Here is a 15,298-nt window from a genome sequence, read left to right on the forward strand (position 1 = left end):
GCGCTAACCGGTCCGCTGTTACAGATATATATCTTTTTTTAAACGTTAATTTCTCAAAATCCACTGGAGCACATATATTGAGACCTACAAAAGGCACATCGGGCTACCAGTCCCTACAATTTTGCCAAGTTTCGTGCAAATCCATTCAGCCGTTCGGGCTAAAAGTGAGGCCAACCGCCCTATGGAAAACTCAATGTTAAAAACACGTTTTGGGACCCCCCTTTTTTCTCGGCCCCCACTGGACGAACCCCCCCCAAATTTTCAAGGGCTGCTCAGAAACAAAATGTGCCATTTTCCTGAAAATTTCAGCCAATTCCGTCCACAAACGCCAAAGTTATTAGACATAGAATTTTCAAAAAACCCATAGAGAAAAAATCCTAACTATATATACCTACTGGCGACCGCCAGTAGGTAATATATATATATATATACATATATATATATATATATATACATACTCTCCGCAGCTCGTTTCAGGGGGAACCGCCCGTAGTCTGGTGGTGCGTCGTGCTGGCAGAGCCCCGCCAGATATTCAAATTCCAATAGTATCCAGGTTATAACGCACTCTCAGAAGCCAGGATTTGTACACAGTGTTGCTTTATTGCTGTTACGCGTTTCGGAAGCCTTAGCTCCCTTGCTGTGAGCAAGGGAGCTAAGGCTTCCGAAACGCGTAACAGCAATAAAGCAACACTGTGTACAAATCCTGGCTTCTGAGAGTGCGTTATAACCTGGATACTATTGGAATGAATATATATATATATATATATATATATATATAAAAAAATAATCAGGCCTTAACAATCCTGGAGGCAGAGTGCTTGGTTTTATGTGAGAGGGGACCCGAGCATGAGCTGAGCCCCTCTGCAGCTTTCGGAACCATCTCCTTATAGCTGTTCTATGATATAGCCATACCATATACTCCTAAGTGCATTATAATCCTCGCAGGTAATGCTAACTTTGGTTTGGCTTTATCAAAACATGTTGTGTAAGGTGTCAAACACTTTGGAATACTACCCCCCAGCCAGTCCTGGCGGCGGGGGTAGCATTCCACCCTTCTAGAGGGAGAAGACATGTAGTTACTGGTAAACCCGGTTAAAGTTAAACAGAGCCCCAGCATCACAAAATGGATGCTCCTGCCACAGACACGAGTCTGCCCTCCTGCTACTGGACGAAACTACGGCAGGGGAGGCCTGGACAATATGTTTCCTGTCCAGGGAGGTGCTAACTCCTCCCCAGACAGGATTTAGTGTATTGGGGCAGAAGAGTGAGTGAGCTCCAGGCTCTTTCTTCTAAACCTCCTTTCCTTTCTGTTCATCCGGACAAGGTGGTTTTAAGGACCCGTCCTCCTTTCTTGCCAAAGGTTGTTACGCCCTTCCACATCGGGCAGACCATCACTTTTCCCGCCTTCTTTCCGCCTCGCATCCTTCAAAAGAGGAAAAGAGGCTCCACCGTCTTGACCCAAAACGTGCGCTCTCATTCTATCTGAAACGCACACAACCGTTCCCGGTGGATGACCAGCTCTTTGTTAGCTACGCGGGCGCCATAAAAGGTCAGGCCATGCACAAACGGACCGTCTCTAGATGGGTCGTTCTTGCATCAAAGCCTGTTATTCGGTGGCTAAAAAGGAGCCTCCTGTGCCCATTCCACCATGGCAACGGCAGCCACTACTGCCTTGGGACGCGGCGTTCCCTTGCTGAACATTTGTCAGCCAGCTACGTGGGCCTCGTTACACACGTTTACCAAGCATTACTGCCTTGACAGTCAAGTCCGGAGAGACGGCTTCTTTGGCCGTTCTGTTCTCCGCCACTTTCTGGTGAAATGTTGTTTGCAGACCCAAAACCGGGGTTGGTATTGCTGGGGTATCTATTCTAAGGTAAGGAATCTATCACTAACATGTCTCTTTCAGATGCACAAGTTACTACTTGTGTAACGATATATCTGTAAGAGACATTAGTTAGTGATAGATTCCTTACCGCCCCGCCCGTCCTCCCCGTTCTGCGACCTGATTTAGAGGGTTAAGGTCATCCCTTTCAGGGCCCTAGTTTCATGGCACCAGTGATCAGTATCTTGCATGGCTCTGCGTTCCTGGTGCGGAAAGTCGTGTACAGAACTGACGTCAGCGCGCATGGATGATGCCTAAGTAGTCTCCGTGACGTCATCTCGGCGCATACGACATCCGCGACGGATGCGGAGCCACACAACGCTACCTACTGATGTGCAGAAGTACTGCTAGCGAAAACTTTCCGGATCCAGTCTGACGCCTGGGGATATTCTAAGGTAAGGAATCTACCACTAACTAATGTCTTTTACAGATATATCATTACACAAGTAGTAACTTGTGCACCAAGCACTACTACCTGGGCAGTCATGTCCACAAGGATGGGCACTTTGCGCATTAGGTCCTGCAAGACCCTTTAGTGTGAAATTGTTTCGCAGGCCTTCCTCTGGGGATGTGTTGTTTGGGTATCTACTCTAAGGTAAGGGATCTGCACCTAGAAGTCTTTATCAAATAGACAAGTTACTTAACTTCGGTAAAGACTTGTATGGTAGAGGCTCTATCTAGCTGCAGATTTCTTACTGACACACCCATCCTTCTCTCTCTGCATACCGATTTGTAGACTTAGGGCAGATACCCCTTCAGGGCCCTAGTTTTCATACAATAGTGGTCAGTTTCTTCGAAATCTCCCCTCTTCTGATGTTTCAAGTTGCAAAAATAAAATCTGACGGCACACTAGGATGGTGCCTATATAGGAACTGCGCAAGTCAAGTTATCAGTGTTTATCAATAAGTGGTTGATCAAGGCAAGTGTTACTTAAACCTTGAATTAATCTAATAGCGAGAACGCAAAATGCTAGTACTTTAGTCACAAGTACTAGCATTTGCAGACTGAGAATTTTACTTTGGATACATTTGTAAGTGCCATTTGCTTAAAGTCCCTTATCTGTCCCTTACTCCATATCTTATACACATAATGTTTTAGTATTCCATAACAATGTTCCTCCTTGTTCCAACCGTCATTCTCTCCTCTGCTCAAGATATGGTAATACTATAGCCTGTGAGGGTGCTGTACTGGTTGTTAAAGGCCCTGAACCCACGTTATAGGCCCTTACTGCAGGCGAGGGCCTCTAACAAATGGTATAGCCTGAGGAAGAAGGGGCTGTTTGGCTATTAAACATTCAATCGGTAAGGTTAGAATGTTCTAAATTAAAAAGGAAGAAACATGAAGACAAACATTGGAATGTTTGAGCTCCGGGCTTGTACCAGCCATTATAAGCCCAAAGCTACTCCATTGTCTTCAGTGGAGCTCTCAACATGCCAGTGTTCTAATAATTAATCGAGTTAAAACATTTATTAGATTTGTTAAGCCAATAATTCAGAAGCTCGTACAGCCTACCTCAGTGAGTTAATTCAGTGATTTGGTATCCGAGAGCGACAAGTTTGATTACCTGTAACTCACTAAAGAATCCTTGCACATCCTTAAACAAGACAATTTTCCAACCAGAAGGATTTATTATGCGACTAATCCAGAACGCTTTTCCTACTAGTGTAGTACACAGAATTTTAAGCTAATTGTTGATCCTCTTTAAGTGTTGCTGTGAAACAATATTGAATGCCTTTTTAGTTTGGAAGCTCAAGTATTGCCAACCTACAAATACAGACTCCCTTGCTTCAATTTATTTGGTGTCCTAGTAATTAATTCCTTATTGAAAGGTCTGAAGAGTAATTCTTCCTGAGACACTACTAATGCCAGTCTGGGACATAGTGTTACACTTTGGACTGGTGTGCCCCTCACTTGAATAATCGCATTATTTCTCACTTCAAAAACTATCATGGACGGTGGTCTTCCTTGTTCCTAATACCTCATTTAAAAAATATATATATTTTATTGTTTTTGTTTGATTGCGACAGTAACAGCAACAAGCAGCATTACATAAACTGCATAGAAAGTCCTTAGATCTCATACAGTAGGCGCATTCTGGTGACAAGAACATTGCAATAACGTATTCAATGGACATGCAGATGTGACAGCTCCGATTATAGCATACTAGGTCGATGCCAGTGTTTAGTGTCCAAACCTTTTAAATAGTTTACACAAGCATTGCCTTCAGAAGGTTACATTGGGAACCTAGAGCTGAATGGATAACCATGATAAGCTGCACATTTAACAGGGGGGAGGGGCAGGGGGGTGTAGAACTTGGAGCCGAGTTGGAGCACCTCCATCTGCCAGTGTGTATATTATGGGGTGTTGCCTGCTCCCCTTACTTTAACCGTATTCTCCCCATAAATATATACGTCCGCGGTATCAGTGTACCAATGTCTGGTGTAGAAGTGATGGTTCTAGATATTGCAGGGTTTCCATGCACATGCGCGGTGCTACTCATCCGGGCCAGTGTCGATGTAGTCTGGATTGGCAGGTTTGCATGTTGTTGTAGTGCTAAAAGGATGGCTTCCCAATTTGTGGTGATTTCTTCACGGCAAATTGCAATGCATTCTGCTCTAGCCCATGAGAGTGCGGAATGCCTCCAAGCTTAGAAGTGCGGGGGGTCAGGCTCTTTCCATCATTTCATAATTAGCCGTTTGCCCAGGTCTAAGAATCTGGATGTACCCTTGGTGTTGCGTGTCCTGCGGAATGTATTTAGCAAGTACGCCGGCCATTCAAAGGGGATCTCCCTTTCAGTGCAGTGATGCAGCGCTTCCGCTACCTCTCTCCAGTATGTACTAAGGCTGGTGCAGCTCCACAACGTGTGTATCCGATCTGCTTCTAAAACAGAGCATCTAGGTCGAGCAGAATCGGTACGATGAAAATATCTGTTGATTTTGGCTGGCGTGTAGTACACTTTGTGTGTAATGTAAAATTGTATCTGCCTGAACCTCATATTCCTGGGGATCTGAACTGGGATGACCAGACCAGCACTTGCCCCCATTCTTAGTCCGAGAATTGCCTTCCCAGGTCTCCCTCCCATTTATGTCTGAAGGGGTCGAAATTGACTGCTGCATGTTGGCGCAGCGGGGCTGCCAACCAACGCGTCAGGTGCCTGTCTTGCCCCATTACATGCAAGTATTGTATAGTAAGGTGTGTGGGCAGTTCAGTAGCTAGGTCGCCCCATAGCGCCGTGAATGTGGCTAGTAAGGACCGATGGAGGAGAAACTGTTCCCTAGGGAGTCCGTCCCCTTCTATTAGCGTCGCATAGGGAAGCAGAGCACCTTCACGGTAGAGGTCTCCCAGGGTCGTTACCCCCGCTGCATGCCACTGTTGTAATTCTGTAGCGGTAGAGGTTCCCTGTCCTTTAAGAGCGCACTCTAGGAGGAGAGCAGGGGCCCTTGGGCGTTGTGTTCTGAGTTATGAAAAGGCTCCTTTTGTAGCATCTATGTGCTATACTCCGATTCTGGAGGCCATACGCGCGCACCGGATGAAAGAGCTGGACAATCCAGGACAGCGTGAACGGTGGGAGCGTAGTCGCAGTATCTTCGCATTGGCAACCTGCACTCCACCTGGCAACCAATTAGAATTGTGCTGCCAAGAAGTAGTGCTCAAGACACGTTGCCACCAGATCCCCTTGGTCAGTTGGCAGATACAATTTTTTAAATGCCACTCTGTGTCGACTGGAGCTCCATATGAAATCTCTGACCGTCCTCTCCAATGCAGCAACAAAGGGGCCATATGTGGTCTGGTAGGCTGGTGAAATAGTTCAAGAATCTTGGTACGGCCACCATATTCACGAGTGCCACCCTGCCCGTCACCGCGAGAGGAAGTGTATTCCAGAACTGCATCTGGGATTTGATGGCAGTTAACGTCCTACCTTGTAAGAATGGCACTACAGTGGCACTCCAGGAAAATATTCCTTTAGCTGACATTTGCAGGGTAGCTGCTTGGACTTTTGTCCATGCCGTTACGAAGTATTAAGGTGTTGACCTAGAAGCTACAGAAAGAGTTTTAAAAACATTTTTGCTACCTCTCCCACTGCTTTATACCAATTACGCCTTCTGTAAAAAGAAGTGGGTACTACTTTGCAGTTTAGCTACTCTATGTGAATATATAAAATGATTGCTACAAATTGAAAAATACTTGGGTATGTAGCTGAGGTTATAGATTCATATTTGACCCCCCTATGCACCTCCCCAGAGCAGAAAGCAGCTCATGGATTTAAATGAATTAGTCATTAAGCACAGGCCTATTTTATAATGGAGGAGGTGGGGGCTGTACATGACATTAGGATGGGTCTGTGCCTGGAAGATGAACACCGGTCATTTAATGCACATCTCAAACTGAAGCTAAGAGATTTCCAAAGAAAAACAGGTTGTAATATTCTGAACAAAACACTTGTTAGAAGAGTGTACTTCATGTTAATTTATATCATAGCAAACTTGTGATTAGGGGGCATAGTGAAGATGGCAACGGAGTAGAAGCGTTTCTCTTCCGCTCCGTGCCCAGCCTCCTGGTTTATAACTTCAGTCACCCCTTCTGACACCCTCGAAACAGCCGATGGAGTGACCCCTGCATCGCTGCATCAGATCTCCCATTGAAGCACAGCAGCTGGACCATGAGACATGGGTTTCCAACTGGGGGACACGTGCGCTGCCGGGAGGCAGCTCTCCTGCTGCTTGGTGAACGTGACAACTCTCTCCCTTCCCAAGACTCGGTCAACAATCTCCCAGCGGTGCGATTCTGAGTGGTAGCAGCCCGAGCAAGTATGGCGCAACCATTGGAAGTGCTGGCAGGGCCCACCGATAATACAATCGCTTTGAAGACCCCAAACCAACGCCTGCTTCTAGAAGAGCCAGACCCCGGGGAGAGTGAATTGATCTCCCCCACTCCTGCTTATCATCTGGGCTGCCCAAATTTTGACCGTGGGATTGCAATTCTAGTGAGGCCCTGGGAGGCCTAGGCCTTTGGATACTGGCCTGGCTATGAGGATTGAGGAATACCCTGATAAACCCTAGAGTGTGGGGCTCCAAGAGAGTGCGGACCGAGCACTACAGGGACATCTGGGCAGCAGTCTACACCTGGCGAACCCCGAGACTAGAGGAGACTGAATTCTGCCCTACTCGGGCTTGTGCTGACCCTGCCAGTCAGGTGAGATAGGAGGAGCCGAGAACCAGCAGCTGCCTGACTGTTAGATGATCGGTTGTCCCCGAGTTGAGGCTGGCACCGACCATGACCCTGACTCAAGCACCAGATGGGTAATATGCTGCCTAAAAGTGAGTCTGCAAGCTTCTAATATCTTCCTCTCTTCCCTGTCTTCTCTCCCTCCTGCAGCAGAGAAGAGCAGAGAACCTTCAACACGTAGCACCTGATCAGCATGTCAGAACCCCACTTACTAGGGCCTTCATGGAGAAGCACTTTCATAAGCTTCTCCAAGATATTACCCTCCTCTGTGCAGAAGTCTCAAAAGACATCAGGGACATGCAACATAACATGAGGGACCTACGACACAGTATTTCCACCCTAGAAGTCACCAGCAACGCACAGGAAGAGAACCTAGACACCTAGAGATAGGAACTGGTTGACTTGTGAGATAAAACTCTCACGCTACAGGCTTGTGTAGAAGACCTGGAGAATACACCCTGAAAATGCAACATCCACCTCTGTGGGGTCCCCCAGGCGGCCGAGAAAGGGGACATTGATATGTATGTGAAACGCCCATTTTATTAGATTCTCCACGAGCTTGCATTAGCTGACATACAACTGGACAAGACCCATAGGGTCAACAGAGCCTCGTGCGCCTGCCGTGCCTCGCCAGCATTTTGACCTGCCTGCATTACTACCGCCAGTTGGAAGCAATAATAAAACCTCACACCAAATGACCATCATCTAATTTGAGAGCGCTACGGCACTCCTGTACCAAGACTTGGCTCTGGGCACCCTGCAGTGTCATCGGCAACTCAAGCCACTCACTAACTTCCTTTATAGTAAATCAGTGAAGTATCACTGGGTGCACCCCTTCCAAGTGCTTTTCCCCTTTGCAGAAGTGGCCTCAATTATCAGCCTCCCGTTGCTGACAGACTCAACCACTCAAAACAGGCACCCTTCCCAGGATCGAATGCCTGCCGCGGTGAGCAGTGGATCAAAATGTCATGGAAGGCAGTGATGGCAAATCCGTCAAAGGATGAGATGCAGCAAGAATGGTAAGTGATCCTGCACTAGCTGCAGACTTACAACCCAGAGGCTGGACAATAAGTGCATGATCACCAGCCTGGTGCCCTCCGACTGGGGGGAGGGGCACTAAATATTCATATGCAACGCTACAGCTCACTGGGGGCCGAGCTGGATGGGGTTCAGGCTACTAATTGATTATTGGTAAAATGGACCTGGGACCATTTGAGCATACTACTGACCAATACAATCCATGTGGATTACTCCAGTAGGGCGGAAGGGGGGAGTGCATGTTTGTTAATGCTTGATGTTATGTTAACAGGGGAACTCTGGGGGGGCAACACCAACACACCACATCACGACTCCCATGATGTACCCACCCATGACCACGCAGCCATCGCAACACGTAGTGGCACCCCCACCCACCGACCGGGACATAAAACCTAAGTGGCAAAAAGAATAATGAAAGGGTCTAACATTTTTGAGGTGAAAGGTGTACGATTTAAAGCAAGCCATTGTGTGTTTTTTTTGTTTGTTTGTTTTTTAGTGCAGTCCCACTTTTTGCAGCATGTGTCTGTCAAATTGCAAGGATCAAGAGGACTAATATCACCACAGTGCTAAGCTATTTTCATATTTGGAATGTTCATGTTGTGAAAATTAATTAATAATTAAGTATACTTTTAAGGGTTTATGGAGTGTTATATACACTTATACACATTTAGGTGCCACACCTTTCTTTGTAAATGCTGTGTTAATGGCTTTGGAAGGTGACACATCTAAATAATCAATTGGAGAGCTGTAAACATATCTTGGTGAATGTGTGATATGAACAGTAGAAAAGTGATGAAATAAAAACATCAAATGCTGAAAATATTGACTGTTACAATTGTTTATTAACAGGGAGTACAGAATCCGGTGGTTCCACCTCTGATGTCAGGCTTGGGGCAGCAAGGTCCACAGGGCCGTATACCTCCTCTTAGCCAAGTGCATTTAGGACCCAGTCAGAATAAAGGTAATTCAGCAGCATTCCTAATATTCCTTGGGTCGAGACTCGGCATATCAAAACTTCTGTAATACATCGGCAAATGCTTTGGAAGGAAAGAAATTATTCACCTGCCCCTCCAGATATTTACAGACAGCTTTGAGTCCCTTGTAACGTGTCCTCAATATATTTTTGCCTCCTCTTAGGCTTGTTACACCAGAATTGGTAGTTAGTATATCTGTCAGACCAGCTGTTGATTTCTTTCAAATGGCAGTAAAGTACACGCTCATTGTTAAATGTAGTTAGAAATAACCATAGACGAAGGATCCATGATCCTGTTTTGAACCAAGATGCTAACATAGTCATCAATTATTTAAGACAAGCAGCAAATAATTAAAGCAAGTAGAGATGGGAGGACTGTATTCAACTGTGCATAGTACATTATGAAAAAGGCGTGGATGTACGATTAGCGGTTGCAAATGGGGGAAATTAGGCCGTTTGCGACCCGTAAAAATAGTTGTAGCATGCACAAACCCTGTTTAGCGAGGCTGTAACCTATGACTGTCTGGCAAAATAGGGTTTGCGGGTTGCTATTAGGAAGGGGCGTGCCAAGGGCGTCACTTCGTTATAGCGTGTCGCAGGGGTATTTATGATTGATTTGCAACCAACAAACGTAGTTACCACCAACTTTAAGTAATCCATTCGCACACTGGAAGGGGTCCCCTAGGGAACCCTTCTCCTTTGTATGTATGTGAAAATATTTTTTAAGAGCAGCCAGTTGTCCCACAGACCACTGCCTGCCCTCAAAGAATGAAAAGAAAACGTTTTTTTTCTTTTAAACGCATCCTGTTTTCCTTTAAGGAAAACGGGCTGCATTTGATATAAAAAAAAAAGTTGCTTTGTTTAAAAAGCAAACGGACATGGTGGACTTCCCCCCCAGCAGGCCACCATCCCTGTGATATGTAGGATTCTTAGGGGGTCACATAATGCAACCTACCTCATCAATATTAATGAGGTAGGTCTTAACCCCATTAGGGATCACAAACAGTGTTTGAGACGTTGTTGTACTTTCCATTTTGCAACTCGCAAAATGTTACAATTTGCAAAATGGAATGGTTGTACATCTTGCCCTATGTTACTGACATACAAGGACAACTAAGAGATAACAGTGTTGAACTTTAATTTCGATTTGGATAGAGACAAACACAGGTTGAATACTGCGAGAAATTGTTCAGAGCAGTTGACTACTTGAATAGCCTTGCATGTGCGCACCCAAATGTACAAATGGGAAAGTAATATGCTCAGCAGAATGGCATTAACACCTGAGTGGTGGGGCAGATACACTACACTTAGTAAGCTCCCTTCCAAGTATTTGCTAACCATATGCAAGGACGCAGTCGGCAGAGTAACCAGTGCACATGTATCCCAAGACGTATGAAAAGACATTGAATCATATTATGTGTGCTTCCATCTCCCCTTCAGAGCAGTTAATGCACAAAGATGGGTATTTCAAACCTTATTCTGCACTGCAGGTCTTGTGCCGTGAAATGCGCTGGTCATGCTTTTGGTTCATATGTACTAAACTCACTAACAAAACAATGTGTATATGTGTGTGTGTATATATATATATATATGTATGTACATATAAAAAACTGTTTTTTACATGTAGGTTATCTAAATCTTCCCCACAGACTAGGCCGTTCTTCAAGCTTTGCTGCATCCTTGGAAACCCAAAAATAGAAACAATATTGTAACTACCTTCTGTATCCCTATATTTTTACCAGTGGTCTGTTCCTTAGAACTTTTTGTATTTTTCTCGATAAAATTTGATTAAATTAAATTTGGTAGTGTATATACTTTTGATTTGCTGTTACACAGCAGTCAAGCTAAAATTTCCCCAAACACCATCATGGGATGAGATGTTGCCAGTTTAAATAAAAAAAATCCAGAGATATAATTTTCTTCTTCCCCGCTCAGCCTGCAGTCACTTATGTTGCTACATTTTCCTTCAGGTGACTCTCGTGCTCCTCCAAACCATTTGTTGGGGCCCTCTTCTGAGCACCGCCATGACCAAAGCCTCGGAGTTTCTGATCATAGTTCTGAGAGGGCCCCATTCAGGTCCAGCCAGGAGTGGGTAGACTCAAGAGACAGCCGGGGCCCTCCGGATAGACGTTTGCACTCCTCTGATTTTCAAGAGAACTTTGAACGACCAGAAGATTTTCTTCCAGATGAACGTTTTAGTCACCGCTTAATGGAATTTGAAGGTCACGGTGGCCCATCAACACAAGAAGAAAAATGGAGGCGTGGTGGACTAAGATCCTCTTTTAGTCCTGAACAGAGAGACTTAAATGAGGGGGAGAGTCGAGGTACATCCCATTGGGAAGGCCGAATGCACTCTGAAGAGAGGTATCCTAGAGAGGCAGAGGACTCGAGGTACAGAGGAAGACAAAAAGAGAAGTAAGTCCAATTCCTTTTGTTTTCTAGTACTTGTCCTTAACCATTCATAATCTTGGAAAACGTTATTGCATGCTTTGGTTGAATAAAGATTTGTGTAGCTAAGATCCTATTGGTCTAGTGCATATAATGTCTTTACCTTTGTAGCCACACAACTAATGAATGGGTGACACCCCAGCCCTGGGGACATCATAAGCTACTGTCACTGCATAGGAAGGGCAAATTTTAATTGAAAGGTTTTGCTGTGCAACTAAAATGTCTTGTGTTCATCCCCTGCTCCAATGTCAGTAAACCAGACAATTTGTGTGTGATTTGTTATACTCTGTATGCTCATTCTCCTTCTAAATCAGCTGGTACACCACGGATATTTAAGCAATCCAGGAAGGATAATGCAATGCCATAACAATATTCACTTAGAATATCTAAATAAAACATTTTACCTGCTTTTTAAGAAAACGTTTTTAAATTTAAAATGAAAGCTCAACTATTTTATTTGTACTGTTTTGAGACACTTACTTTTAAAAGAGGAAAAACAAAACCAAAGGAAATGTACGGTTAGGCAACCCTCAACGTGGTATAGGACTGTCAATTAAAGAGGACAGCCAGGCTGTACCAGAATCTTTCAGTGGATTATAGTAGCAGTTAAAGTTAATATTTAATGTTTCTATTAGTAACAATTTGTTTGTTAATATATAATGTTTACAATTTCTGTTGCACAAAGATATCTGAAGACTAGGCAATGGCCTGTCCGTTTTTAAGGTTGTTTTTGAAGCCTTTTGTTTTTTCCTTTGCTCATTTTGGGGGGTAGATTGATTTTGAAACTGTGTGTTTTGTGAATGTATGACATGGTTTCTACAGTCATTTTTCCTCCAAAGCAAATGGTTCAGTCTCACAGAGAGAGGGGACCCCCAGATGGGAACTGTAACATTGTTTGGCCAAAAACATTTGTTATCAGTAAGGTTGTAGGAGCTAGATAAAATCTTTCTGCACTGCCAAACTATTTTCTACTTCGAATGACTGCTTAGCTAGAAAGTGTCCTCCTTGGTCAACTTACCCCTATGAGAACGTCTGTGAGTGAAACCAACTGGAGTTTTTAGTATACTCATACAAAGAGTTTGAAAGGTCCATTATCAGTGTGAGAAGCATCCTGTAGAATGTCTTTCACTCTTCTTACCTATTTGATCCATCTCTTGTGCGGCTTTGATTTGGGGGCACCTGATTTTGCTTATCTGCTACAAGGGCCTTATTGATTATGGTTCTACTTAGCTGTTGACAGTATGTAATTGTGTGACATTTGGTCTGTTGTTGTCCTGTAGGCCTATGGAAACATTGTCTGACCTTAGTTATTCGACTAATCCATTAGGAAAAAGCTTAAATGGTGTCATATTCAAGTTTATTTTTATTTTGTTTAATTAAAATCTTACAAAAAAAGTCAAAAATTATAAAAACGATCCATCATTCCAATTTGTGCCCAAAGGCTTTATTATATATCATACATGCTAAGTTATAAAACAATTGATCGTATAGCATTTTTCTCTTTTAACTTGCACATAGTGGCTCAATCCATACATCACTCAGATAAAAGCCTGCAATTTAATTACCACAGTTCGTAAAAATTTCACAAACGCAGAGTTTATCTGTAAGTCTTCAGGATTTAAACATGCGATCAGTGCTTGCCTACATGTCCTTACACCTCGTATATTAAACAGTCTCTTGAGAGTATCTTTTCTTTCATTGTCCAGATCCTGGCAGAGACACAGTAAATGCATAATATTTTCTTACCCTAATTTACAAAGCCGGCATAGGTTTTCTACTTCTGATCTCTTCCATGGTAGTAAGTGACATAGCCCTGGCAAACAACCGAATCTAGCTTTAATAAAAATCTGTTTGTTTTTCTTGGTCCACGATGTTTCTAAATATTTTTGTACCTTTTTTATCTTGAATCCTTTTACGGTTGGCCATGCATGATTTCTTTTTACTAATATTTCTTTATCCTTTATCAGGGAAAGATGGTTGGTAAGCTTATTTATCGTTTTTTGAAGCTTTCTTGTATAATAGTGGTATTCCAAATTGATGTTCTACCAAATTAGTCTATCGATTTATTTGAATAGAAGCAAACATATACATTTCTGTTGTTTTTTACTTGCCACAGTAAGCGCGAAATTTGATTATCCGGATCATTTTTTATTCTGTTCCAAGTTTTCAGTAGATGAACTTTCCATGCATATAGTTGATTATTTAGCCCAAATTCCAGCCGGACCTGTGCTTGTGAGGCATTCTTTGGCAGTGAAAATAAAATTCTGTATACCTTGGCGCGACAGCAATGTTAATGATCTCCGCATCTTTTCCATTCATTGCCTCACTACCGTATGTTAAGGTAGGGAGTAGTTTTGCAGCAATTATTTTTAGGAGACGGTGATAGGACAGGTCTCCTATGGTTTTCTGAATGGTTCTAAATGCCGCAACAAGGGTATTTGCTTTCCTTTTAATGTCCTGTTTTTGTGGCAGAAAGTTTCCATTATCATTAAAAATAACGCCAAGATATTTATAAATAACAACTTGTTCCAGTTCTTTGTCTTCCAAAAACCATTTGTGTTTAAATTTGAGTCGCACATCTTTTGTAATGACCATTACCTTGGTCTTGGCTTCGTTTATTACCAACCCGTTTCCTTTTATTATTAAAACGTATAAACAGGCTCTTGAGATCCAATCCACTACCACTGTGAAATGCCATATAACTGCTGTAGGCAGGAAGGGACCTATTAGCAAACTCAGTGTTGAAAACTTGCCAGTAGTATCTACGTCTGGGCGTACCCTACGCACGTAGGGTGTTGCAGTGAGGAATGAAATTTCATGGGTGGATTGATTTAATTAATCTTAGCCTCTGGGCTGCATTCCACTGCATCTTTTTTGTAAAATGTTTATTTTATTTTAAGGTACAGAAGAAATAAACACAGGGCTGCGGGAGACCGCACAGTATCCAAAAGCAAGGTAAAAGCCTTGTAAGCACAACAGCAATGACCCAAGCATTTTAAACGCATACCCAGTCCAGGCTCAGGACAACAGAACATTGAAGATCACTGAACATAGTGTGCTATCAGCTCATCAGTAGGCCGGGCCAACTAAGGTGACCAGTGCCGCAATGTGCCGGACCCCAGACCACCAGATTCTATACATGCGATGTAAACAGTCAATTTGCGAGTCCTCCACAGCCCAAAAACCCCAAACAACCAACATTCCCTACCCACCCCCACCCTCCCCCCCGGTGGTGACGCCATTCACTCAACACTCATACAGATCCACTTCACACTTGAAAGAGGTGCATCGATCTCACAGAGGCCGGACACACGGCCGAGGGCAATCCCTTAGAGAGAAACGTAACCAGAGGCCCCCACTGATATCGGAAATTCTTATACTGTCCCAAGAAGATGTCCGCCACTCTCTCCAGACTGAGTAACCTCCACAGCCGCGCATGCCACAACGAGATCGCCGGAGCCTCCCTCTTCTTCCAGGCCGCAGCCAGCGTAAGCTTCGCTGCGCCGAGGCACAGCCACAAAATCTTTTTATCCGCTCTGGTCTGATAGATGAGGCCAGGGTCACGCAGCCCTAGCAGGACACAAGCCATAGATTCATCAATGGGATAAGTCAATATGTCCTTCATATGGGAAAGGATTTCCTCCCAATACGGACGGATCACCGGGCAGTCCCACCAGATATGGCGGAAATCCCCCAGAAGTCCGCAACCCCTCCAGCACTTATCTGAGGTC

At 44.0% G+C, this 15,298-nt stretch overlaps 1 protein-coding gene across 1 annotated transcript in view; it reads left to right on the top strand.

Annotated features, from left to right (window-relative positions):
• The window catches only part of WDR33 (WD repeat domain 33), an 833,238-nt gene that overhangs the window by 740,255 nt on the left and 77,685 nt on the right, over positions 1-15,298 (top strand). The window contains exons 17-18 of the mRNA XM_078665596.1: positions 8,996-9,107; positions 11,090-11,534. Of these exons, the coding sequence (XP_078521722.1) occupies positions 8,996-9,107; positions 11,090-11,534 (557 nt within the window). The remainder of the gene's footprint in view (positions 1-8,995; positions 9,108-11,089; positions 11,535-15,298) is intronic.

Source organism: Lissotriton helveticus, chromosome 11 (assembly GCF_964261635.1).
Source record: "Lissotriton helveticus chromosome 11, aLisHel1.1, whole genome shotgun sequence".
Lineage (NCBI taxonomy): Eukaryota > Metazoa > Chordata > Amphibia > Caudata > Salamandridae > Lissotriton > Lissotriton helveticus.